At 36.0% G+C, this 27,307-nt stretch overlaps 1 protein-coding gene across 4 annotated transcripts in view; it reads left to right on the top strand.

Moving 5' to 3' along the window:
- The window catches only part of DIAPH2 (diaphanous related formin 2), a 908,274-nt gene that overhangs the window by 448,974 nt on the left and 431,993 nt on the right, over positions 1-27,307 (top strand). For all 4 annotated transcript variants that reach the window (XM_043974079.1, XM_043974078.1, XM_043974081.1 and 1 more), the window contains one exon: positions 1,139-1,268. In XM_043974079.1, the coding sequence (XP_043830014.1) occupies positions 1,139-1,268 (130 nt within the window). The remainder of the gene's footprint in view (positions 1-1,138; positions 1,269-27,307) is intronic.

The following is a 27,307-nucleotide window of genomic DNA, read 5'->3' as shown; positions in this document are numbered from 1 at the left end:
TCTTCATTGCCTTAATCAGAGTTTGCAAGCCTTTCAAAGTTGTTCCACTTTGTAGTGTTGTTGTTATTCTTTAATGGGTCTCCTGCTTCTGCTCACTTCACTCTGCATTGTTTCATACAGGTTTTCCTAGCTTCCTCAGAAACTGTCCATCTCGTCGTTTCTTATAACACAATATAATAAGTTACCTTTATATACTGTCCTTATTAGCCATTCCACAGTATAGGGGCGGCACAGTAGTTGACAGTTTATTGCCACTACAAAAAGAGCATCTCTTTCCCTCTTTGTCTGTGTCTCTCCCCATATATGTGTGTGTGTGTGTGTGTGTGTGTGTGTGTGTGTGTGTAATAGGCAGATTATATTTGGATCTTTTTCTGTGTTTTATTTGGGGAATGGGGTTTATAGGGTATCTAACTGTCAAACGGTATTTATGCAGAGTTTTGCGGGCATAGTTATAAATTGTTTAAGGAAAAAAAGACCTTTGAAAGGTGAAAGCTGGCTGAACCAGTGTGGAAATGGGCTATTTAGCCCTCAATAGAGTGACTGCTCTATCTGTTGAAGTACTCAGGTAGAAACTAGGTGATTCTTTGTAGATGGAAGAGGCATTCTTGCTTTTATTTTCATTTACCTGTGATATTTAAATTAATAATAGTAAAGAACCAGCCTAGCTTTAGCACTATCTAAATGTATAAAAATGGATATGAACCATTCTGATTCAGAGCACAGAATCTTGAGGTTTGGGTGGAATACTGAGATCATTTTGAAATAAGAGGGAGTTAAAGAATTGGGCTTACAGGAATATATATGTGTGTGTGAATATATAGTATGTATATCTGTACATATATGCATATATAATGATATGTTATATGTGCATATCTGTACATATATGCATACATTATATATTAATATATAAAGATGGTTAAATTTAAAGTACATTAATTGTCTTTCTCTTTTAGAAGCTGTGTTTATTTTTAAAATAGAATGTAGAATTCTTGATAGTCCTTATTAGAAAATTACTCTGCACAACTTCATTTAGATGAACAATAAGTTGAACTGAAATGATGGGTGAAACAAATTAACAGATAACCCTAGACTTTGAGTTGATGTTATTTAAATGACTTTGCTTCCCATTTTCTTCCAGATCAGAGATACTAAATCATCAGATCAAAAAACCACACTTTTACATTTTCTTGCTGAAATTTGTGAGGAAAAATACCGGGACATCCTTAAATTCCCAGATGAATTGGAGCATGTGGAAAGTGCAAGCAAGGGTAAGAAATGTGACTGTTGTGAAGTGGTGAGTTTCCCTTTAAATTGTCCCCTTATCAAGCCAGGGAACAGGGCTTATTCCCATGCTTGTTTACTTTCATGAGAAAGGCAAGGAGATGTTGTTTTTCTCTTTTAAGTCTCATGTAGCAGTGGATCATATTCCATTGACATGCATCTAATTTTAGATGCTTTATCGTAGAAAACATTGCCAAATTCCCTTTAATTCTCTTACTACTTTTCCATAGATTTCACATATTGACTCAAATTATTATGCAAATTGAAGTACATTACTTGTATTTGTATTAGTTTAAAAATAATTATGTCCTCAATGTATATATTAGAAATCTCAAAACATTAAATTCATTCTGGGGATTGTAATAATATTTTTCATATGTTTATATGATCCATCTATGAGTATTGAATTTTTCTCCAATTATTTCGGTTTTCTTTTGTTACTGTGATATTTGTTTTGCATTTCTGTTTATGGAAATTGTGTGTGTGTATAAGCTAACCTCCTAATACTTTATGTATTTTATTTTTGGGGAGTTAAATATAAACAGTTTAACTTTATGGAGTCCCTTATGATTACTTTTTCATGTTTACCTTTTCATGCTTCTCTTGAGTCTTCTGTTTGAATTTCAGATTTTCTATTCAGCTTTATTCTTCAGAAGTGCTTGATAGTCCTATATTTTATTAAATGTCCATTTTTCCCCAGAAGGATTATACTCATTTTTACTAAGTAGGTTATTTTTGGTTGTAATACTATTTCCCCTGACTTCCAGAATATCATATTTCAAGCCCTCCTCTTCTTTAATGTGGAAGCCACAAAATCTTTTGTGATGTTGATTGTGGCTCTACAATATTTGAATTGTTTCTTTCTGGTTGCTTCCAGTATTTTCTCCTTCATCCCAGAGGTCTGGAATTTGGCTATAATATTCCTGGGAATTTTCATTTTGGGATATTTTTTAGGAGGTGACCGGTAGATTCTTTCAACTTCTTTTATACTCTCTATATCTAAGATATAAGGGCAGTTTTCTTTGATAATTTTTTGAAATATGATGTCTAGGCTCTTTTTTTAATCATGGCTTTCAGGTAGTCCAGCAATTCTTAAATTACCTCTCCTTGATTTATTTTCCATGTCAGTTATTTGTCCAATAAGAGATTTCATGTTTTCTTCTATTTTTTTCATTCTTTTGACTTTCTGTTATTGTGGTTTTTTTTGAAGTCTTATGGAGTCATTAGCTTCTACTTATCCAATTCTTTTTTTAAGACATTGTTTTCTTCAGTGAGATTTTGTACCTCCTTTTACATTTGGCCTATTCTGCTAATTTTTAACAAGTTCTTTTCTTTAGTGAATTTTTGTGCCTCTTTTACCATTAAGCCAATTCTGTTTTTAAGGTATTCAGTACTTTTTGTGCCTCTTTTACCAAGCTTCTAATGCTCTTTTCATAATTTTCTTACATCGTTCTCATTTATTTTCCTAGTTTTTCCTCTCACTCATCTCTTTCTTGAACTCTTCTAAGAATTCTTGTTAGGCTTGGGTCCAGTGAGAATTTTTCTTTGAGGAATTTTGTAGCTGTTTTCACTCTGTTGTTGGTCTTCTTTGTCACTGTAGGCACTTTTAATGGTTATGACCTTTTTTTGTTGCTTACTCATTTTTCCAGGCTATTTCTTGACTTTGAACTTTATGTTAAAGTTGGGCTCTGCTCACTTTGTGGTAGAAAGACACTATCCCAGCTTCAGAATTTTTTGTGCTGCTATTTTCAGAGCTAGTTCTGGGGGTATGTAAGTTTTTGGTGTTTCCCCAGCAGTATGATCTGAGTAGAGATGTGGTCACTGCTCCTAGTCTGTGCTCTGGTCTTTACCCAGAAAAGGTCCCTACTCTCCTGCAGCTATCTGATCTTTGGAAAGAGCAGTTTTAGTTGAAGTAGCACGTATCTTACAGAGTTATTGTGAAGATCAAATGAGATAATATACCTAGAATACTTAGCAAACTTTAATCTGTTATTATTGTTATCAAAGTTCTAGTGCCTTAGTTACTTAATATGGAAAATTAGAACTGAAGACCTCTAAGTTTATAAACTTTATTGCAAAGAGTTAAGAGAAGATGGGGTTATTGATTCTAAGTACTTCAAGGAATTTATTTGAGAATGGGAAGAGAGATAGAGGATGACATCTGACAGCAATGGTAGGATCTAGTGATAGTTTTGTTATTTTTTTTTTAAAAAGGGACAGTCTTGGGTCAGTTTGTAGGCCACAGAGAAGGAATCAGTAGTTATGGAGAGAATGAGTGTTTTATGTTTGGTTTTTGCAGGGCAATGAGAGTTAAGTGACTTGCCCAAGGTCACACAGCTAGTAAGTGTCAAGTGTTTGAGGCTGGATTTGAACTCAGGTCCTCCTGAATCCAGGGCCAGTGCTTTATCCACTGCGCCACCTAGCTGTCCTCGAGAATGAGTGTTATAGAGAGAATTGAATGCTAGTAGGGGCAATCTCTAGAGAAGATTAGAAAGGGTTCTTCATGGCTAAGTGACATTTCCTTATCCCTTGTACATAAAGAAGAGATTCTCAAGGTCATAGGGATCAGAGAAAATTTCCAGTCTTTCATCTCATTATCTGACCCAAAAGTCCCATATACTCCTTTTCATTACATTGTATCATATTGTAGCATTTTCCATTTATTTTTGTCATTTATGAGTAGAATTGGTTTTGCTTATGATACAAATCTCTTCCTCCTCCTGCCCAAAATGAAGCTTGTAACTTTTTACTACTTTTCTGGGTGGGTTAAGTGGATTTTTCTTAGCTGGTGTCCAGTCAATTCTCATAATTTTTCACTTATTTTTCTGATACTCTTGAGCACTTTTCTTGGATAATTTTGTGAAATAATGGTTTCTGAGAAACCAGGATCCCAACAATTTTCTCCCTCAGCTCTATCTTCTAGACTTGTTGCTTAGGTTTTTAGATGGCACATGTTCTTTAAGTTTTCCTATTTTTTAAAAAAAAATTACCTTGTTTGTTGTTGCATAATGACTTTTTTCTTTTCTTTTTCTGTTATCCTGCTTTTTCAAAGTGTCTTTTGCTGCATTGAAATTTTCCATTTAATATGCTGAACTATGGCTTTGCTCCAAGGTTTTATTTGTAAACACTTATTTCCTTTTCCCTCATTTAAAAAACAATAACTTTAGCATATTTCTTACTGCTTTGTAATAATAAAAATGAGCTGATATTAGGTATGGACATTTACCTAGTCACCTTTCCAAGTAAAATCTTTTTTGGGGAAAAAAACCCACCAACTTTGAGAGCTGTCACCAAGGCATATGAGCCATCTCATTTCTGAAATATAACAATTCAAATGTGCTAGTAAATAACACCTTTTTCATTGGAAATTTAAATGACTGACATTTATTTTCTACTTGGTCTCAGAGGCATAATTGTGTATAAATATACATATATCCATACATCTACATATATGTATATGTATACATCTTGTTTTTTCCATTTGAATAGTTTTCTAAAGCCATTAGCTTCACTAAACATTTATACTATCTAGTTCACCACCTAATAAGCTATTCTGTAACTCTTAGCTACTAGCAGATGCTTTGAATTTTTGTTTAAGGCAAATGCTACTTACTATGCATTGTTGAAAATTGAATCAACAAATGAATATTATCTTAGGAATGCCCAGCTACTGTCATTTTCACTGAACCAAGTTGTTAATGCTAAATATCTATTGTTTTTGTTTGTTGTTTGTTTTTTTTAAACCAAAGCATTGAAGGTTAAAATGCCAAGTATTTGGAAGGGAACAGCTCAGATACAGAATGTATGTGATATACAAGGTCTCTCAGGGAACAACACAATTCAGTGGGAAAAGTGTGGGGCTTAAGAGTTAGGAGAATTAAGTTCTAATGCTTACTTTACCCCTAAGTGGTTAATAAATTCGTAAGGATCCACTTAGGAAGCTTGTTTGAATGCTTCCTCATATAATTCACTGGCTGTGTGATCCTGGGCAAATCATTTAACCTCTGTCTGCTTCAGTTTTCTCATCTGTAAAAATGGAGATAATAGTAGCACCTACCTTAAAGGTTATTGTGAAGATCAGAAGAGATAATATATTTCGAGTACTTAGCAAATTTAAAGTACTATGTAAATGTGTTATTATTACTATCAAAATTCTTCACGTGAAAAATTAGAACTGAAAACCTCTAAAGACACTTTCAACTTTGTTCAGTTGTTTCAGTCACGTACAACTCTCTGACTGCATTTGGGGTTTTCTTGGCAAAGATACTAGAGTGGTTTGTTGTTTCTTCTCCAGCTCATTTTTTTAAAGTGAGGCAATTGGGGTTAAGTGACTTGCCCAGGGTCACACAGCTAATAAGTGTTAAGTGTCCAAGGCCAGATTTGAACTCAGGTACTCCTGACTCCAGGGCCAGTGTTCTATCCACTGCACCACCTATCAGCCCCTTCCAGCTCATTTTATAGATAAAGAACTGAGGCAAATAGGGTTAAGTGACCTGCCAAGAATCACACAGCTAGTAAGTGTCTGAGGTCAGAGTTGAACTCGAGAAAAGATGAGTCTTCCTTACTTCTAGGCTCAGGCCTTCCAGGCCTAGTGCTATATCCACTGTGTCACCTAGCTGTCCTCAAGTCAGTCTCATTTTCATTGTTGTATGAAAGATCTTTTGTATATCATACGACACAATATTTGCTATAGATCTTCAAAAAGATTATTTTACTTTCAATAGCACATATCACTTGTCCCTCAGCCATTCAAATGAAACATTTTTTAAAATGTCTACAGTTAATATGCAGTTAATCTTTTAACATATTAACTATTACAGAAATTTCATTTGTTTCATTTTGAAATAAGTGAATTACTGCCAATCCAAATCTTTCCTCCTGTTATGCCTTGTAAGTGCTATTGTTAAAATGTCCACTGCTGAGATAGGAACTTTAGATTTGTTCGTGTCACTGAATATGTAGTTGGTTGAAATTATCTTCAAAATGGAGCCTAGTTTATAATTTCATTTGATAACATCAGGCACTCCAGCCTGCCAATGTAACATTGTGGAAGCACAGACAGCAATATGGGTTTGGATTTTTGCTACATAAATAAGTCTTTGTGCTAAATTCTCATCTTTTTCTGATTGTTCATTTCATTTGTGCCTTAATGAAAATACTTTTTAAAAAATGTATTTTAATAGAACACATAGAATATCCAGTTTAGGTTTCATTCCTTAATGAAAAATTATTCCCCTATTCCAGGTGCCACTGGAAGAGAATTTTAAGATGGGGTCTGATCATCAATTTTGAATGCAGTGGATAGTTCCAATATTTTTGTCCAAGAGCAAGTCATTAGTGTGTTTAGAGCAATATCAGTTGAGTAAAAAAGAGGAACTACTATTTCAGAAGTTTAACAGAGTTTCACAAAGGAAAGAAGTGGTAAGGGCATAGAGGAAGCAAGGATTAGTAAGCAGAAGAAAAATACATCAACAGATCTGGTGCTCTGCATTCCAGAGTGGTCCAGGTATCCGTAGAGAGTCATGGTTCAGCTGTATAGAGGAGGATGTAAATGAAGAGATAAGACTGATGATCATGTTGAAGAAATTGGCTGGCTTTAATAACCATAGGCTTTAGACTGTATTTCTCCTTCATCTATGTCGTCTTCCCACCAAACCACAAAATATAACCAACCTCAAAACACAGAGAACAACTCTGGCCCCAGTTGAAGGTCCAAGTGGAATGTTGACTTTGAAGGCTTTCTGTGGTCTTGGGGGAGGGAAGACCTCTCCACCCCTTTCCTGTCAGGCTCTAAGTTTGTTCAACATATGGCATGTATTGAACTATTCTTCACCAAACCAAATCATTTAGCCTAAAAGCATTTATTTATTTATTCTAATCATGTATGCATATTTGACCCCCTTTCATCTCTTTCTCATTTCCTCCCCCAGGTCCCCTTATCTATCCCTCTCTGATCACTTTGAAAAATATTTCAGTCTGTTGGCCTTCCCTTCCTTTTGGGGATAGTGGCTCTAGGGAAGCAGGGAAACGTGTTATTGTTTTCTAACTGGATCTGTGTGACTTTAGTGGTGTGGGGGACTCTTTCTTGGAGAGGTGATCCCTTCTCATGGTACAGTCAACATCCTTAGTCCTTCCTATAGAGGTCTGTTTGTGGGATAGATCTCATGGCCAATCTGACGTGCTGCTTTGTGTCATGGCTCCATACTCACACCATGTTTCTAAGTGCATAAAATAAAACACAAAGGCTTACTAATTGATCCTCAAATGCTATTACCCTTTGTTCGAAGTGCCCAGACCCCAGGTTATAAAGCTCTGAGATGTAATCTGAGAGAGTTTTCCAGGGCTCTGATTTAAAGTAATTTTCTCTGGGTGACACAGCCAGTAGATGTCAGAGGTGGCACAAGACCCCGCACCCCCCCCCCCCGTCTGAGTGATGCCAAGGCTGGCCCTTTCTCCACCACATCATCTTGCCTGTTACTTTGCGTTTCTTCTCACTACTTCTTTTTCCCTCTATTCTCTTACCATGGACTTAAATCCCCTGACATGGGCCTGCCTTTCCAGTACTCCAGCTAAAAGCAATTAAAAGTGTTTTCTGAAGGAAGGGAAAAGAATATCAGCTCATTTAGATAAGAACCCAATTAAAGATAAAATTGGAGGAAACAAAAGGATGAAAAGGTTATAATCAAATGTTTTGTCAGTTTATACCAATTTAGGATGGAAACCCCTCTCTTCACAATGCTTTATGTGAAACTTTCTGACTATATATGTTTATGTGATGGCTGAATAGCAAATGCTGCAATAAGGTCTGCACATGCAAGTATCTGAAAGTATTGAAAGGGCAAGATTTTCTTTGAGAACTTGGAATTAAAAACCTTTCTTTACTATTAGGCACTAATGTTTTTAATGAGGACACACCATGACTGTTGAAACCATAAATTCCCTTAGAAACAGCAATATAAGCATGACTTTATTACTTAAATATTTTCCCCTGCCCTTGACATTAGCTAGCATGTTCCAGAGCACAGATTCTGAATATGTATGATCTTATGTAAATGAATGAAAAACATTTATTGAGTATTTACTGTGTGCCTAGCATTGTGCTAAGTTCTGAGAGTGCAAATGCAAAAGACAGATTGCTCTTACACACAATCAGAATGTGATATAATGCTTGCATGAACACCAAAATCTTTGTTCACATGGTCATGTGACTTTGAAATAGCTGATGGAGCAAACCTGTGCTGCTTCAAACATTCACATGATTGTTGTCATAGATAAAAAAATTGTAACACAAATGGGCAATTTCCTGCTTAGAACACTATCAAAGGGAAGGGAAGAGAATGAGCATTTATTAAGTGCTTACTATGTGCTAAGCACTTTACAAATATTAGCTCTTTTCATTCTTACAACATCCCCGGGAGGGAGGTGTTATGATGTTCCTTATTTTGGAGTTAGGGAAACTTAGGCAGACAAACCTTAAGTAACTCACCCAGGGTCACATAACTAGCATGTGTCTGTGTTACAAGTATTTTTTAATCCATGACATGTTGATACTTAGACATTTTAGTGGTTTGTTATCATTTTTTCAGGGCAATGAGGGTTAAGAAACTTGCCTGGTGTCACACACCCTAGTAAGTGTCAAGTGTCGAAGGCCAGATTTAAACTCAGGTCCTCCTGAATCCGAGGTGGGTGCTTTATCCACTGAGCCACCTAGCTGCCCCTGTGGTTTGTTATCTTATCAGGGTAGCTATGCAGATGGTGCAAATCACAACCTAGACATTGCCTCCCAGAAATCTTCCACATGGTTTTTGTTCATTGTGCTAGAGGCCTTCCTCTAGGTCTCTTGACCTTATGTGGATACTGATGGAATACTTGGGCTACTCATCGCTTACCCCTCACTCTTCTATCTCAGTCATATTTCTCTCCAATGACTTCCTTTGAATAACTTGAGTTGTGTAGGTCATGGCTAATAATTTGTTGCCTGGTACATGATAGGCACTTAATTACATGTTTATTGACTGTTTATTATATCTTGCTCAAACCTTTCGTGTTTCTCTTTGGTGTCTTTTGGGTGACCTTCACCTTGGTTTTTGTTTGTTTATTTGTTTTCCTCTTCACCTTTAATCATCTGGAAACTGGCACTTCATTACTTGTAGCCATACAGAATTGATGCAAAAATATTGTTCTTTAAATGATAAGCTTTTCTTTCACAGGGAAGCTTGGGGTCTCGAAAAGCCCTGACCAATTGTTCAAAGGCCATCCAGCCCAGTCTCCTTCCTCCTTCGTCTGTTTTCAACTCTGGGCCCACCCTGTGCTTCATCCTCAGTGTCTCTCTAAGGCTAATAAAGTTGACCATCCAACTTGATGTTATAGTGCAAGCAATAGGTATTCCTCCCCACTCAGTTTTGCCTATTTCGATAGTTTGGCCAAACTCTTTTGCTTGATCATGACTTTCTTCTTCTAATGCTTTCATTTTTATGAGGCTTGATGCAATGAACAAAAATCAAATAAAACAACAAAAACAATAATGTTTTTCATAAAGAGGACCATTTAGATGGACCTGACCAACTCTAGGATATCTTTTTTCCATGTGGACTCTGTAACATGACATCCTCTGAGAAAGTGACAGAAACCTTTGTTGAACATACATGTTTCCCTCTTTTATGTTTTGCTTGATATTAATAACTAGAATGTCATTAAACAGTTTCTCTGTTGCTCTTTTTTAAAGGAATCTAAATGATCGTGACATGCATGTGAAACACCTTGTTGAAAGACAGTCTTTGGCAGTGTTCTGCTCTGTTGAATCAAATTTTGTGTAGTTGATGCATAAGAAGTGCAGTGGAATCTTATATTCCCTACACCTTTCAGTCATTTTTGTGTCCTGTAGGTTAGCATTTGGGAACATCTGACTCTTCCCTTATTTTACCTTTATCAGATATGCCCTTGATGGGTGTGTAGGTTATTTTCATAAATAGTTTATATCAATGAGAAAACAAGCACAAACATACGTTCCAGAGTTAGGAATGTGAATGACCCGGGTGGCTAGAATGACAACTGAGGCCTTGATTTGTCCCTCGAGCACTTACTGCCTGAATGACCATGGGCAAGTCTCTTAACCTCTTTGGACCTCAGTTTGCTCTGGACTATAACCTCTGAGGTATTTTCATGCCCTAAATCTCTATGCTTCTGTGGTCCTAATATCCTCTTGGTCACTTTCTATTTGGTAAAATATAACCTCTGAATTTTCCCCCCAAAGACATTGGTATCTTTTATTCTTTCAAAAATCTTGAAAACAATTCTTTGAACATTTTCAAAATCATGGATATTCCCTTATGGCTCTTTCCTAGGCATACTTGTCTTCCAGTCTGGCAACTTGGATGAGAGACTCCACAGGCAGTGGTTTAATTGTAATTGATGGACAAAAGTGTTTGTTATAGAAATCTGTAAATAGGTTTTTTTTTCCATTTTTTTTCTAAAAATAGTCTTTCCCAATTCTTCTTAATTCTAGTGCTTTCCATCTGTTGATTTTCTTCAGTGTGTCATGTTTATTTACACTTGTTTACATGTTTTCTCTGTCATTAGACTGTGAACTCCTTGAAGGAAGGTATTATTTTTTACCTTTCTTTTTATTCTCAGTACTTAACATAATGCCTAGTGCATAATAGGTGTTTAATAAATATTTATTGATTGATCAGTGAATTATTGTCCATGAGTCTCCTCCTTAAATGCCCTTGTGGATGATTTTGTTCTCTAGCTAAATTTACTGCTAATTTGCTAGAAAGTGTGATACAGTGACCCTGGATTTAGTGTCCAAGACCCAGGCTTATCTCCTTCTTCTTCCACTTAGTGCCCATGTGATCTTAGACAATGTACATATCCAACCTCTATGGTTATCAGTTTTCTCATGTAAAGTGGAGGAGGTTGGGGTTGATAATTTTTTTTATTGGGGCAATGAGGGTTAAGTGACTTGCCCAGGGTCACACAGCTAGTAAGTGTCAAGTTTCTGAGGCCGGATTTGAACTCAGGCCCTCCTGAATCCAGGGCCAGTGCTTTCTCTACTGAGCCACCTAGATGCCCCAGGGTTTGATAATTGTGCTGGATGTCTTTAAAGGTCCCTTCCAGTTCTCATTCTGTAATCCAAATGCTCTGTGATCTACTTCTTCTGACACTTTTATGAAACCATATTGCTCATAATCTTTCACCATCATCCTTTGAAATTTCTTACAAATTAGTTCATACTAAAATGTGGAGCTTCCCTTGGCTTCCTTATTTCTCATCTTGGCAAGGATATGTTTGCCGAATGATGCAGGTTTTAGATTATTATATAAACCTCGTTTATATAACAATTATATAACAAAGGTTAAATTCCTAAAGATATAGTGATAGTCCATGCAGATGTTTGTGCTTTAATCCATTTCCCATTTTGTGGGACAAGCAGTTTGATTAAAATTAGATGAGGTCAGGCAGCTAGGTGGCTCAGTGGATAGAGCACCGGCCCTGGAGTCAGGAGGACCTAAGTTCAAATCCAGCCTCAGACACTTGACACTTACTAGCTGTGTGACCCTGGGCAAGTCACTTAACCCCGATTGCCTCACCAAAAAAATAGATGAGGTAATTTCCTTCTTTGAATGGCATAATTCTCATGTTTTTTTTTCTAGTTAGAGATTGATCTTGATTTATGTGCCAAGCACAAGAGATACAAGTATTAAAGCAAGACAGTCCCTACCCTCAAGGAGATTACATCCTATTAGGGGGAGATGACACATATAAGGAAATGGTAGCCAGAGAACAGTGCTTTGATTTAGGAAGTCACAGGGATGCTGAGCAGAATCTTAGAGGAATCAGTTGACATTACCTTTCCAGAAGCAGTGATTGAACTCAGTGGTTCTGGCTCTAAATCTATGATCCTATGATTACCGTTTTCAGAGCAAGTGGTGGAAAGCTTAGGTTTGAGGGGACACAGCTGCAGGGCAAAGTAGATCATCAGATGGGATGTGAAACATGGTTTGGGATGACCTGGACATTTGTCTTGCTGTTGACTGACTCAATAAGGAGAACAGTAAAGCACCAGAACAGTGTGGTTTCAAAGCTGAGTGGATCATTATCATCCAGGACTTGGGTCTCTGGAGGTCTAGCATCTTTTACAGTAGATGTCTTAAAAGTAGGGAAAGGAAAGGGAAGGGAATAAACATTTATATAATGTCCGCTAGTGGCAGACACTGTGTTAAGTGCTTTACAATATGATCTTATTTGATCCTTGTAATAACTTTAGGAGGTGGGTGCTATTATTATCTCCATTTTATAGTTGAGGCAACTAGAGCAACTGATAGAGTTTAAGTGACTTGCCTGGGGTCAAGAGCTAGTCTGAGGCCACATTTGAACCCAGATTACCTTAATCCAGTTTCAGCACTCTTATCAGCTCTTACCCATTACAATGTAAACTCACTGAGGAAAGGGACCTGAGTAACTGAGATGGCACTTTAAGTCAGGTCTTTCTGACTCTGCTTTAATACCTGCTACCTCCTAAAGTATCTCCAAATTTGTCATTTCCTATCCATCATCAGAATAAAATTTCTGTTCTTCTAAACATTTTTCTCTGATGAAATTGTGTGATGATCAGCTGTGATAGACTTGACTTTTTTGAGAATTACAATGATCCAAGACATTTCCAAAGGTGATGGGTAATACTCTCCACATCCAGAAAAAGAACTGTGGAATCTAAATCCAGATTGAATCACACTTTTTTTACTTTTGTCTTTTGTTTTTCCCTTTCTTATGATTTTCCCTTTTGTTCTGATTCTTCTTTCACAACATGACTAATATGGAAATATGTTTAATGTGATTGTACATTTGTAACCTTTATCAGATTGCTTGCCATCTTGGGGAGGAGGGAGGGAGGGGGAAAATTTGGAACTCAAAATCTTATAAAGACAAATGTTGAAAACTATCCTTACATGTAACTGGAAAAGAATAAAATACTATTAAGAAAAAAAATCCTCTACTTTTCACAATTCACCCTGTTAGTGTCTTTAAAAGGTTATTGCCATTTCATTAGATGCAGAAAAGACCTTTAACAAAGTACAACACTCTTGTGCTAAAAATCCTATAAAGGCATTGAGAGACATTTTTTAATATCTTAAAAATATCTCTCTAAAACCTCAGACAACCATTATATGCATTGGGTATGTGCTAGAATCTTTTCCAGTAAATATGGGAGTGAAGCAAAAATACCCACTCTCCCCACCTATTATCTGATATTCTGAAATGCTAGCAATAGGAATATGACAAAAGAAAGAAATTAAAGGCATTAAGATAGGGAAAGAGGAGATAAAAGTATCCCCATTTGCTTATGATATAGTGTTTTACTTGGAAAATCCTAGGAAATCAGCAAAGATATAATTAAGACAATAGTTTCAGCAAAATTGCAGACTATGGGGGAGGGGTAGCCAAGATGGTGAAGAGAAGCCAGCAAGTTGTTTGAGGTCTCCTTCGGTTCCCTCAAAAAGAAAAATAAATCAAGTCTCTAGACGGATTCTGAAACTACACAACCTGCAAAGAGACAGAGAGACACAGTCTTCCAACCAGAGATAATTTAGAAGACTTTAGGAAACGTCAGTCTCACTTGGGCAAAAGGGAGGTGCAACTCAGTGTGGAGAGGGTTGGGGCAAGTCAGTAGGAAGCTGTAGGCCACAGCTGAGCAACAGAGGCCCCTGAATCCTGGCACAACAAGCTGGTGAAACCCACTAGCAACAGCCAAGAGGGCAGGCTGCCAGCTGGAGGGCCACCCACAGAACAGGCACGACTAGGCCTGGCCATCCCAGTGCGCCGGGAGCAAGCCCAGGGTGGTGAGAAATCCACAAGCCATAGAGGCCTCAGAGTAGAAAGCTGGTGACAGAGCCCCCATACCCCAGCACAAGAAGCTTGAAACAGGGATACTGGTGCCCTCATAGCAGACCTCAACTTAAAAAAAAAGCTGCAATATAAGTAAGAAACAAAAAAGATCTCTTACCATTGAGAGCTTTAGTGTTGACAGGGAAGAGCTAAACACAAACTCAGATGAGGACAATACTCTCAAATTGCCTACATGTGAAGCCTCAAGAGGGAAGATGAATTGGTCTCAAGAAAAAAAAGCCTTCTTGGAAAAGCTCAAAAAGGATTCTCAAAATCACTTCAGAGAGGGGGCAGCTAGGTGGCGCAGTGGATAAGGCACCAACCTTGGATTTAGGAGGACCTGAGTTCAAACCCAGTCTCAGACACTTACTAGCTGTGTGACCCTGGGCAAGTCACTTAACCCCCATTGCCCTGAAAAAAACAAAAAACAAACAAACAAACAAAAATCACTTGAGAGAAAAAATGGGGAGAGAAATGAAAGCAACACGAGAAAATTATGAAAAAAGAATGAGCAGCTTGGAAAAAGAAGCACAAAGATTGAAGAAAACAATTCCTTAAAACATTCATCTGGCCAAATGGAAAAAAAGGTGGATAATCTCACTGAAGAAAGCAATGCCTTAAAAATGAAAATTGGACAGTTGGAAGATAATGACTCCATGAGACACCAGGAATCAGTCAAACAGAATCACAAGAATGAAAAAATAGAAGAAAATGTGAAATACCTCATCGGAAAGACAACTGACCTGGAAAATAGATCCAGGAGAGACAATTTGAGAATCATTGGGCTGCCTGAAAGCCATGATCAGAAAAAAAAGTCTAGATACCATATTCCAGGGAATTATCAAGGAGAACTGCCCTCTTATTATAGAATCAGAGGATAAAGTCATCATTTAAAAAATCCACCAATCACCTCCTGAAAGAGACCCCAAAAGGAAAACTCCAAGGAATATTGTAGCCAAATTCCAGAATTACCGGATGAAGAAGAAAATACTCCAAGCAGCCAGAAAGAAGCCATTTAAATATCATGGAGCCACAGTCAGGATTGCTCAGGACCTGGCAGCTTCAACATTAAAGGATCGCAAGATTTGGAATGTGATATTCTGAAAGGCAAAGGAGCTTGGATTGCAGCCAAGAATCTATTACCCAGCAAAACTGATCATTCTCTTTTAGGGGGAAAGATGGACATTCAATGAAATAGGAGACTTTCAAGGTTTCCTGATGAAAAGACCAGAACTTAATAGAAAATTCGATCTTAACATACAAGATTCAAGAGAAGTTTAAAAAGGTAAACATGGGAAAAAACAAGTTACTCAATAAGGTTAAACTGTGTACATGGGAAAATAATACTTATGACTCTTGAGAACTGTATATGTATTTGGGCAGACAGAAGAATTATACCCAGAGGGTATAAATATAAATTGTCTTTGATGTGATGATATAAAGAAAATTAAGGGGTTAAAAAGAGAGTTCATTGGGGAGAAGAGGAAAGGGGAGGTGGAATGGGGTGAATTACATCATATGAAGAGGTGCAAAAGCCTATTACAATAGAGGGAAAGAATGGAGGAATGAACATTATTTCAACCCTACTCTCTAGATTTGATTCAAAGAGGGAATAACATATATGTTCATATGGATAAAGAAAGTTTATTCCTTAGGGAAGTAAGAGGGTAAGGGGAAAGGGGGAGGGACTGATAGAAGGGAGGGCAGCAGCAAGGGAGAAAAGGGTAAAGAAAAAGGAGCACAGATTGGGGGAGGTAGGGGTAAGAAGCAAAACATTGGTCAGGAGGAATAGGGTGAAAGAAGGGGGGAAAGTACAAAGGGGGTAAATAGAATGGAGGGGAATAGACAGTTAGTAATAATAACTGTGAATGTGAATGGGATGAACTCTGCCATAAAACAGAAGTGAATAGCAGAGTGGATTAAAAACCAGAATCCTACAATATGCTGTTTACAAGAAACACATTTGAAGCAGAGAGAACACAGAGTAAAGGTAAAAGGTTAGAGCAGAATATATTATGCCTCAGGTCAAGTCAAAAAAGCAGGGGTAGCAATCCTTATCTCAGACAAAGCGAAGGTAAAAATAGATCTAATGAAAAGAGATAAAGAAGAAAACTACATCTTGCTAAAAGGTACCATAGATAATGAAGTAATATCAATACAAAACATGTATAGCATGTGGTATAGCATCCAAATTCTTAGAGGAGAAGTTAAATGAGTTACAAGATTCCCCTCTCACAATTAGATAAATCTAGCCACAAAATAAATAAGAAAGAAGTTAAAGAGGTGAAAAGAATGTTAGAAAAGTTAGACATGATAAATGTATGGAGAAAATTGAATGGGGATAGAAAGGAATATACCTTCTTCTCAGCAGTACATGGCGCATATTCAAAAATTGACCATGTATTAAGGCACAAAAATCTCATAGTCAAACATAGAAAGGCAGAAATAGTAAATGCATCCTTCTCAGATCATGATGCAATAAAAATTACATGTAATAAAGAACAATGGAAAGGTAGACTGAAAATTAATTGGAAACTAAATAATTTCATTCTAAAGAATGATTTAAACAACAAATCATAGAAACAATAACTTCATCCAAGAGAATGACAATAATGAGACAACATAACAAAATCTGTGAGATGCAGCCAAAGCAGTGCTTAGGGGAAATTTTATATCTCTAACTGCTTACACCAATAAAAAAGAGAAAGAGGAGATCAATGAATTTGGCATGCAACTTAAAAAGCTAGAAAAAGAACAAATTAAAAATCCCCAACTAAATACTAAATTAGAAATCCTGAAAATTAAAGGAGAAATTAACAAAATTGAAAGCAAGAAAATTATAGAATTAATCAATAAAACTAAGAGCTGGTTTTATTTTTAAAAAACCAATAAAATAAATAAACAATTGGTTAATTTGATTTAAAAAAGAAGAAAACCAAATTACCAGTATCAAAAATGAAAGGGGTGATTTTACCACCAATGAAGTGGAAATTAAAGCAATAATTAGGAACTATTTTGCCAAACTGTATGCCAGTAAATTTAACAATCTAAATGAAATGGATAAATATTTACAAAAATACGAACTGCCCAGGTTAACTGAACAGGAAATAAAATCCTTAAATGAGCCCACATTAGAAAAAGAAATTGAACAAGTCATTAATGAACTCCCTAAGAAAAAATCCCCAGGACCAGATGGCTTTACAAGTGAATTCTACCAAACATTTAAAGGACAATTAATTCCAATATTGTACAAATTATTTGGAAAAATAGGTGAAGAAGGAATTCTACCATATTCCTTTTATGACACAAATATGGTGTTGATACCAAAACCAGGTGGAGCAAAAACTGAGAAAGAAAATTACAAACCAATTTCCCTAATGAATATTGATGCAAAAATCTTAAAAAAGGTATTATCAAGGAGATTACAGCAAGTGATCACCAGGATCATACACTATGACCAGGTGGGATTTATACCAGGAATGTAGGACTGGTTCAACTTTAGGAAAACTATTAACATAATCAACCACATCAATAAGAAAACTAAGCAAAAGCATCTGATTATCTCAATAGATGCAGAGAAGGTTTTTTGAAAAAATACAGCACATAATAAAACCACTATAGCGCTTAGCAATAGGTGGAGCTTTCCTTACAACAATAAGCAGTATCTACCTAAAACCATCAGCAAGCATTATAGGTAATGGAAATAAATTAGAGGACTTCCCAATAAGATCAGGGGTGAAACAGGGATGTCCATTATCACCTCAGTTATTTAATATTGTACTAGAAATGTTAGCTTTAGGAATCAGAGAAGAAAAAGGAATTAAAGGAATTAGAATAGGAAAGGAGGAAACAAAACTATCATTCTTTGCAGATGATATGATGGCATATAGAGAATCAACTAAAAAATTACTTGAAACAATTAACAACTTTAGCAAAATAGCAGGATATAAAATAAATCCACATAAATCATCAGCATTTCTATACATGACCAACAAAGTCTAGCACCAAGAGATAGAAGGAGAAATTTCATTTAAAAGTAATGGTAGACCATATAAAATGCTTGGGAGTCTACTTGCCAAGACAAACCCAGGAACTCTATGAACATAATTACAAAACACTTTTCACACAAATAAAATTAGATCTAAATAATTGGAAAAATATCAATTGCTCTTGGATAGGCCGAGCTAATATAATAAAAATGACAATTCTACCTAAATTAATTTGCCTATTCAGTGCCATAACAATCAGATGACCTAAAAATTATTTTATAGAGCTAGAAAAAATAATAACAAAATTCATCTGGAAAAACAAAAGGTCAAGGATATCAAGGGAACTAATGAAAAAAATGCACAGGAAGGTGGAAGCTCTACTATAAAGCAGCAGTCATCAAAACTATTTAGTACTGGCTAAGAAATAGAGTGGAGAATCAATGGAATAGGCTATGCACAGGAGACACAGTAGTAAATGACTTTAGTAATGTACTGTTTGATAATCCCAAAGACTCCAGGTTCTGGGAGAGGAATTCAGTATTTGACAAAAACTGCTGGGAAAATTGGAAGGGAATATGGCAGAAACTAGGCATAGACCAACATCCTACACCTTATACAAAAATAAGGTCAAAATGGGTACATGATTTAGACATAAAAGGGTATAACATGGGTAAATTAGGAGAGGAAGGAATGGTTTACCTTTCAGATCTTTGGAAAGGAGAACAGTTTATGACCAAACAAGAGATAGAGAATATTATGAAATGCAAAATGGATGATTTTGATAACATTGAATTAAAAAGTTTTTTGTACAAACAGAAGTAATGCATCTAAAATTAGAAGGAATACAGAAAACTGGGAAATAATTTTTATGGCCAATACCTCTGATAAAGGTCTCATTTCTAAAATATATTGAGAACCAAATCAAATTTATAAGAATCCAAGTCATTCTCCAGTTGAGAAATGGTCAAAGGATATGAACAGGCAGTTTGCTGATGAAGAAATCAAAGCTATCTATTGCCATATGAAAAAATGCTCTAAATCACTGTTGATTAGAGAGGTGCAAATTAAAACAACTCTGAGGTACCACCTGACACCTATCATATTGGCTAATATGACAAAAAAAGCAAATAATAAATGTTGGACAAGTTGTGGAAAAATTGGAACACTAATGCATTGTTGGTGGAGCTGTGAACTGATCCAGCCATTCTGGAGGGCAATTTGGAATTATGCCCAAAGAGCTATAAAGCTTTGCATACTCTTTGACCCAGCAATACCACTATTGGGTCTTTTTCCCAAAGAGATCATAAAAAAGGGGAAAGGACCCACATGCACAAAAATATTTATAGTTGCTCTTTTTGTGGTGGCAAGGAATTGGAAATTGAGGGGCTGCCCATCAATTGGGGAATGACTGAACAAGTTGTGGTATATGGCTATAATGGAATTCTATTATGCTGTAAGAAATGATGAGCAGAAGGAGTTCAGAGAAACCTGGAAGGACCTGCATGAACTGATGATGAGTGAAATAAGCAGAACCAGAAGAACATTGTACACAGTATCATCAACATTATGTGTTGATAAACTGTGATAAACTTGATTCTTCTCAGCAATACAATGGTACAAGATAGTTCCAAAAGACTCATAATGGAAAAGGCTCTCCATATCCAGAAAAAAAAGAACTGTGGAATATGGACGCAGATTGAACAATACTATTTCTTTTGGGTTTTTTTGCTGTTTTTCTTTTTTGAGGTTTTTCCTTTTTGCTCTGATTCTTCTTTCACAGCATGACCAATGCAGAAATATGTGTAATGTGATTGTACATATATAGCCTATATTAGATTACTTGCTGTCTTGGGGAAGGGGAAGGAGAGGAGGGAGGGAGAACAATTTGAAACTAGAAATCTTATAAAGACAAATGTTGAAAACTATCTCTACATGTAACTGGAAAATAATAAAATGCTTTTATAATTTAGAAAAAATTGCAGACCATGCTATCCCCCCAAAGCAATAGCATTTCTATACAATAATAGCAAAACACAAGAAACAATAATTTAAAGGGAAATCCCATTCCAAATAACTACAAAATGTACAAAATACCTGGAAGTGATTGACTAGAGTACACAGGAGACTCGTAAAGATTCAATTACAATGTTCTCCTTAAAGAATTAAAAAAAAAACCCATATCGCTATAGGAATATTCATTGCTTATGTGTAGACCATGCCAATATGACAATGCTACAAAAATTGATGTATACTTTTAGTCCTATGCCAATCAAATTACCAAGGGAATACTTTATAGAACTTGATCAAATAATAACAGAATTCATTTGGAAAAACAAAAGATCTGTAGTATCAAAGGAACTGATGAAAAGAAGTAAGTGCAAAGGAGGAATAGCATTTCTAGATCTCAAACTGTCTTATAAAACAGCAGTCATCAAAACCTTCTGTTATTGGTTAAAAAAACAGATAAATTATATAGAATAGACAAAGGAGAATAAAAAACAATAGAACTCAATAACCTAGTGTTTGATAAAGTGGAAAACATATCTAGGAAAATATTCTTTATTTGATAAAAACTGCTGGGAAAACTGATTTGGCTGAAGTTATGCTTAGATCAGTACTTGATACCATAATCCACAAGGCATCCTAAATGGATACATGACCTTCCTTAATATTAAAGATCTTAGGGGCAGCTAGATGGTGCAGTGGATAGAGCAGTGGCCCTGGATTCAGGAGTACCTGAGTTCAAATCCGGCCTCAGACACTTAACACTTACTAGCTGTGTGACCCTGGGCAAGTCACTTAACCCCAATGAACCCCAATGGCCTCACTAAAAATTATTAAAGATCATACTGTCAGAAAATCAGAAGAGAAATATCATTTATCTCTCACAGTTATGGGTAGGAGATGTGTTTTTAACTTAAAAGATATACATACATGTATGTCACCAAAAAGTATAAAAAATAAAATAGATAATTTTGATTGCATGAAACTGAAAAGCTTCTGCACATAAAAAGTAATGTATCTAGAATAAGAAGTGATCAAATGGGAAAATCTTTTTATCAAATTTCTTTGATAAGGTTTTGGTATTCAAGATATATCAAATAGATACATGCATATACAGGGCAAGTAGGTGGCCCAATAGATAGAGCACTGGGCTTAGAATCAGGAAGAATCTTAAAATCTGGCCCCAGACACTTATTTACTATATTACCTTGGGCAAGTCATTTAACCCTGCTTGCCTCAGTTTCCTTTCCTGTAAATTGAACTGGGGAAGGAAATGGCAAACCATTCCTGTATCTTTACCAAAAAACAACAACACCCTAACAAAGGGGCCACAAAAAGCTGGGCACGCCTCAAATGACTGAACAAAATATGCATGTATACCCAACAGACACACACTCATACACACAAATAGCTATTCCCTGTTAGATAAATTATCAAAGGACTGATTTAACTATTCTCCAAAGAAGAATTAAAAAGTATTTGCAACCACATGAACGAATTCCAAGTCACTAATAATAAAATACTTGCACATCAAAACAATCCTTAGGTTTCTCTTCCCACCCTGTAAATTGGCAAACATGACAGAAAGGCAATAGTCAATTTTTGAAGCGTGTGTCACACAGATACATTGTTGATGGAGCTATGAAATGGTACAACTATTTTGGAAAAGCAATTTGGAATAATGCAAGTAAAGCAAAATGTCCATACTTTTTGAACCAGAGAGTCCATTATTGGGCTTATACCCCAAGGAAGTCCTCAATAAGAAGAAAATTCCTATATGCACAAAAATATTTATAGCAGCACTTTTGTGATCATCAATTGGGGAATGACTAAACAAATTGTGGTACCTAAGTATAATAGAATGTTACTGTACTGTAAGAAATAATAAAGTTTGATAAATACAGAGAAGCACTGAAAGATCTCTATGAATTGATTCAGAGTAAAGTCATCATAACCCCCAAACACACACACACACACACACACATATACACACACACATACATACACTCACAGAGAGTAACCACAACAATGTAAAAGGAAAGAACAACTGCACACCAAAGAAATTAAAAGTAAGTATAACAAAATTATAAATATCCATCAGGACTCAAATGAAGAAATAGGAGAGGACAACCCCATCCCACCTCTTCATGGACATTGGAGGTACACATTACACAGGTTTTCAGACTTTTTCTATTGATCATTTTTGCTGTTTTTTCTTCTCTAAACATGGTATTTGTCATATGGATTGCTGTCTGGGAGGAGAAAGGATACTTGGGATGACTATGATAAGATAATAAACAGAAGATAGCAGTATAAAATATTTCAAACAAAAAGTTATTGCCCCAGTCCTCTTCCTATCTCACTGTTTTGATCAAAGCACTTGTGTTTTGTAGTTCTTTTCACTAACTTTCTGGTGCTTTCCCCATGACATCCAGAATCTAAATTCTCAACTGATTACTTCCATAACACATTCTACCTGCTGACATCCCTGCTTTCATTTCTTCCTCTTCTTTATGTAACTGCACTGGGGCCTATTTTTTTGTTGAATCCCTCTGATTCCTTTCAAAGCCTCTTATGGGTGTGTGCATTTTCTTACTCTGCCCTGTACCTCAAAGTTTCCCCTTTCTTGTCCTCTAAAGCATTTGCTTATCATTTGTCAAGGTACTGCTCAGTACCTGTCCTTTTTGTTTATATTATACTACTGAAGCCCCAGAAAAAAATGTTCCATCCTTTAATAAGAAAAAAGACAATAGGGTGAAATACCAAGTCATTTAATTTGTAGTAAGCTGTAAGTATCTTTTCCTGCTGTTTGTATATAGCTTGTCTTGTTTTCTTTATTGATACTGTAATCATGGCTGAACGACATTCTGTCTTTTATGATATTGTGTATTTATGTTTATTCAAATAGCTGGTGAAAAATAAATATAATGTAGCATTATATAATTAGACTTGTTTGATGACACATTGTCACCTGATAAAGTTGTTATAATTCTTCCCTAGTCCCTTGCCAAAAAAAAAAAAAAAAAGAATTATTTTGGAGCACAAGGTATCTCTTTTTCATGTAGATAAAATGAAATTAATTTGGTTTTTTAGTTGAATCATGAAACTCACTGATAGAAGAGCTAGGTTAGTTAGGTCATTTTGTAACTGTACTCATTTGTTACTGGACTTTGGTAACTATGTTTTGGTAGAGCAATGAACTGAGCAGAATGACTAATAATGCTTTCTGCATTATTTCAGGATAGTTACAAATACATTAAATGTCTGTGATTTCCCAAGTGTGCTGAACTGTTGGTGTGAGACTTCCTTTTCTAGTGCAGAACTCAGCCAGTTTGTGTTCAAGGGACAGAGTTTATCTGAGCTTAGAAAAGGAGACATTTTCTTTATGGTTCTAGCTTTGTGAGAAGACATATGGATCTAGGTTCTCTTTAGAGATTGAGCCCTGGAGAGAATAAAAAGACTTTGGAAAGCAGCAGACCTATGGAAGAGTTAGTGTCTCAACATGTCCCTGATTTATACCTTACCTCTCTTGGGTGAGGTTGGAAACTATTGGTTGAGCTACAAGCAAGAGTGCTAGACCTTACTTACTTTGTAAATTATTTTATTTTATCCGGTTATGCTATATATAACTTCTCTGATTTCTGTTTGCTATCTATTCGGATAGATCATTTTATTTTGCTATTCATTATTTGTGTTGGTCATTTGTATTGCTAACATTTGATGGGTGGGGGCAGCTAGGTGGCCCATTGGATAAAGCCTCACCCCCTGGATTCAGGAGGACCTGAGTTCAAATTTGGCCTCAAACACTTGACAGTTACTAGCTGTGTGACCCTGGGCAAGTCACTTAACCCTCATTGCCCTGCAAAACAAAAACAAACAAACAAACAAAAAACCAACACAACATTTGATGGGGGAGGGCATTAAGCCTAATGGACCCAATCTCCTACTCCCCTCCAGGCAAGAATGATAGTCTTCCTTAAAGAGGGATGGATGAGATTCCAGAGATTTCTATTCATTCCTCCTCTTGAGCCGTATTCATTCAACATATATATATATATATATATATATATATATATATATATATATATATATATATATATATATAACCTGAACAAGCAACACTTACCTAACACATCATTTTTTCTCCCCATAATAATAATTAATTGCATGAATTCCCTTTTATATGGGAATCCACTCTCTTTTCAGTTATTTGTTCTTACAAATAGTGCTTCCATGTATCAATCTACTAGACATTTGTTTCTGTGTTTAACTTTCTTGGGGCATGTAAAAGATACGTACATTTTAGTCACTTTAATTACTTTAATATAGAGATCAGTTGGAGCATTTCACAGTTTCAATAACAGTGCATCTATGCCTATATATGCCTGTCTTCCCACAGCCCCTCCAACACTGACTATTCCCATTTTCTGATAACTAGTATATCTGGTACGAGGTGAAATCTGACTTGTTTTAATTTCTGTTTCTCCCTATTTTTGTGATTAGACCATGTTTTCATGTGGTCCTTTAGAGTTTGTGAATCTAATTTAAATAGTATTCTCTAGTCATTTTCAGTCATTTAAATTCCACATCTGTATGTCTTCCTGTTCATACATGACATGAAAAACGAGTCCTAGGATAGAAAAAATTGTTGCTAGAATCATTCTTAGCTCTCTTTATATAGTGAATACTCTTCTTCTCTAACCCTATTATTTTTTTTGCCCTGAAGAATTAATTTTAATGTTTTGTCTTTTGTTCTCTCTGCTGACACTTATACACCTTCCTTCCTCTCACCTCCCCCTGACTTTCTCTTTTTCTTTTTCTATCACTCTTTTATATAAAACATTGCTGGTTTACTAGACATGTTTGATAAATCCTTTATTGGTTTTCTCCTGTGGCTAACACTTTAACTTGCTTCTTTGAGGCTTTTTACAGTTTGATTTAAAACCTCTAGTGTTTTATAGGTCAGCTCCAGGGATTAAACCAAAAGGGTTAGTAAAGTTTAATTAAAACCATTCCATCGGATAGGGGAAAAATCATATTAATGGATTTGAAGCCACTATTAATCCTAAGGTTTTGCATAAATCAGAAATGAGTTTCAGTTCACTTAAATTTGTTCCATTCTACAAGATAAAAGCTGGTTAAGTTTTCTATAAACAGCATTAACTTCTTATGAACATAAATTAATGTAAATGTTAATGACCAGCCACTACATGTTTAGATGGGTAAACCATTTTATGTGATTAACTATGTTTAGCTGTTTGTCCCTCCTATTTTTGAAAACATAGTTCATAATTACCCACATTTGATAAAAGGAAATTCTCTGGGAATTTATAGTATTTCAATGGAAGTGACTAAAGAAAACGGGGCAAAAAGAATTATTGAAAGAAGTGAGTATAGGATAATAAGAATTTCAGGGAATAGCTTGAGTCAAACCTTTATTATGCTCAGGAAAAGAAAAACCTGATTGTCACCTCACCTTAGCAGAGTTTACAATTCCAAGTATACAACAGATATGAACAAACATGCAGGAAGACAAGAGAAAAATAAGCATTCTAGAAATTAATGGAATTTATCATCAGTGTTTTAGGAGACGGGTAGTTATATGTCACAATAGGAGATGGGGGTGTTAATTAAATAGCATCTTGACTTAGAGCTAAGTTTGGTTTCAGGAAGGAGGTCTCTTAAAAAGAGATCGTGGGGTATCAAAACAACATAATTTGAATGTGACATGGAGTCTAGATCAATAAGGAAAAATACCAGTCTATCGACATTGGAAAAATCTTTGGCTTTGCTGGTGTTTTTCAAACTAAACCTATTTCTTTGCCTATATTTGACTTGCTTAAAAGAGGAGGTTTCAGGTTTAGAGGGATAGTTAAGGTAATAATGGAGAGGGAACCAGAGCAATAAAGGTTTATGGTGAGCAGGAAATGCTGAGTTTCATAGGACCTGATGGGCCAGACCATCTCAATGTAATGTATAACTGTTGATGTTTCTGTTATTCTAGCATCTAATACCCCCAACACTATAACTTTTATGTTGTCTATTGCTGGTTTTATTGAAAAATCTTTGAGTTATGGGCTAAAACCCCAACACTCATAGAGCTTTTAACTTTGTGGGACAGTGTTGAAGTATGGGTTTTCCTAAATTATTTCACTGTAGCTTTTAGAAGCCTAAATCAGTGATGTAAAAACATGCCTAAAATGTGGCAATAGAATTGGAGTACAACTCAGTTAGGCCCATAAATTCAAGTCGCTAAGTAATGCGGCATCTATAATATCCCAAGACCACCCATCCATTCCAGGAAAGGGAGTGGGAGCAGACAAACAATCTGCATATTTTGTTGGCATCTATATTTATAGCTATCTAGTTCCAGCTGCGTCAGATGTGTCAGAAATGTCTTCTTAAAAGAACAGGAATCAAAGTAAATAACTCTTTCTATCACATGAGGCCATAATAATGATTTTCTTAGCTGTGCATTGTACCTTCAAGTTGCTGAACTTCCTCCTCCTTCATTTGTTCCTCCATTCTATTTATCATTTAACTTACTATGTGCAAGATTTTTTGCCAAGTGTTGGTGGTAGAAAGGTAGATGAGACACAAACTCTTCCTTCAAAACTGAAAATTGACCTTTTTACTCAAAAACATCTTTCTTGTCTTTTCCCTTCTACAAAGTTATTTTTTTTAAATCTCCTCTTAGTTGGAGAAAAAAGTAAAAGTTGAAGGGACAGTGCCTGCACAGTGGGGTTCTCAAATACCAGATAAGCCTGCAAAACTGCTCTGGCCAGAAAAAGAGAGCTGAGTTTCAAGTCTTCTATGGATATAGCCCCCTTTTACTGACCAGATCTTGACCCAGGTTGGAGTAGAGTGAGTGTGAGGGAGAAATCAAGTTTGATCCCAAGGTTGTGAGCCTGGATGACTGGGAAGATAAGATGGTGATGCCTTCAACTGGAATAGAAACATTAGAGGCAAGAGAAGGTTTGGGGAGAAAGGTGCATTCCATTGTGGATGTATCAAACTTGAGTTGCTTTTAGCATAGTCCATTTGAAATGTCCAGAAGGTTGTTGCTGCAGTGTTCCTAGAGCTCAGTAGAAGGTCTAGGGCTAGATAATCTGATCTGATCTGATCTGGGAATTATCTGAATAGAG

This window comes from Dromiciops gliroides, chromosome X (genome assembly GCF_019393635.1).
Source record: "Dromiciops gliroides isolate mDroGli1 chromosome X, mDroGli1.pri, whole genome shotgun sequence".
NCBI classification, from domain to species: domain Eukaryota; kingdom Metazoa; phylum Chordata; class Mammalia; order Microbiotheria; family Microbiotheriidae; genus Dromiciops; species Dromiciops gliroides.
Note: the sequence above shows the minus strand (reverse complement) of the source record. Positions and strands in the feature narration are given on the sequence as shown.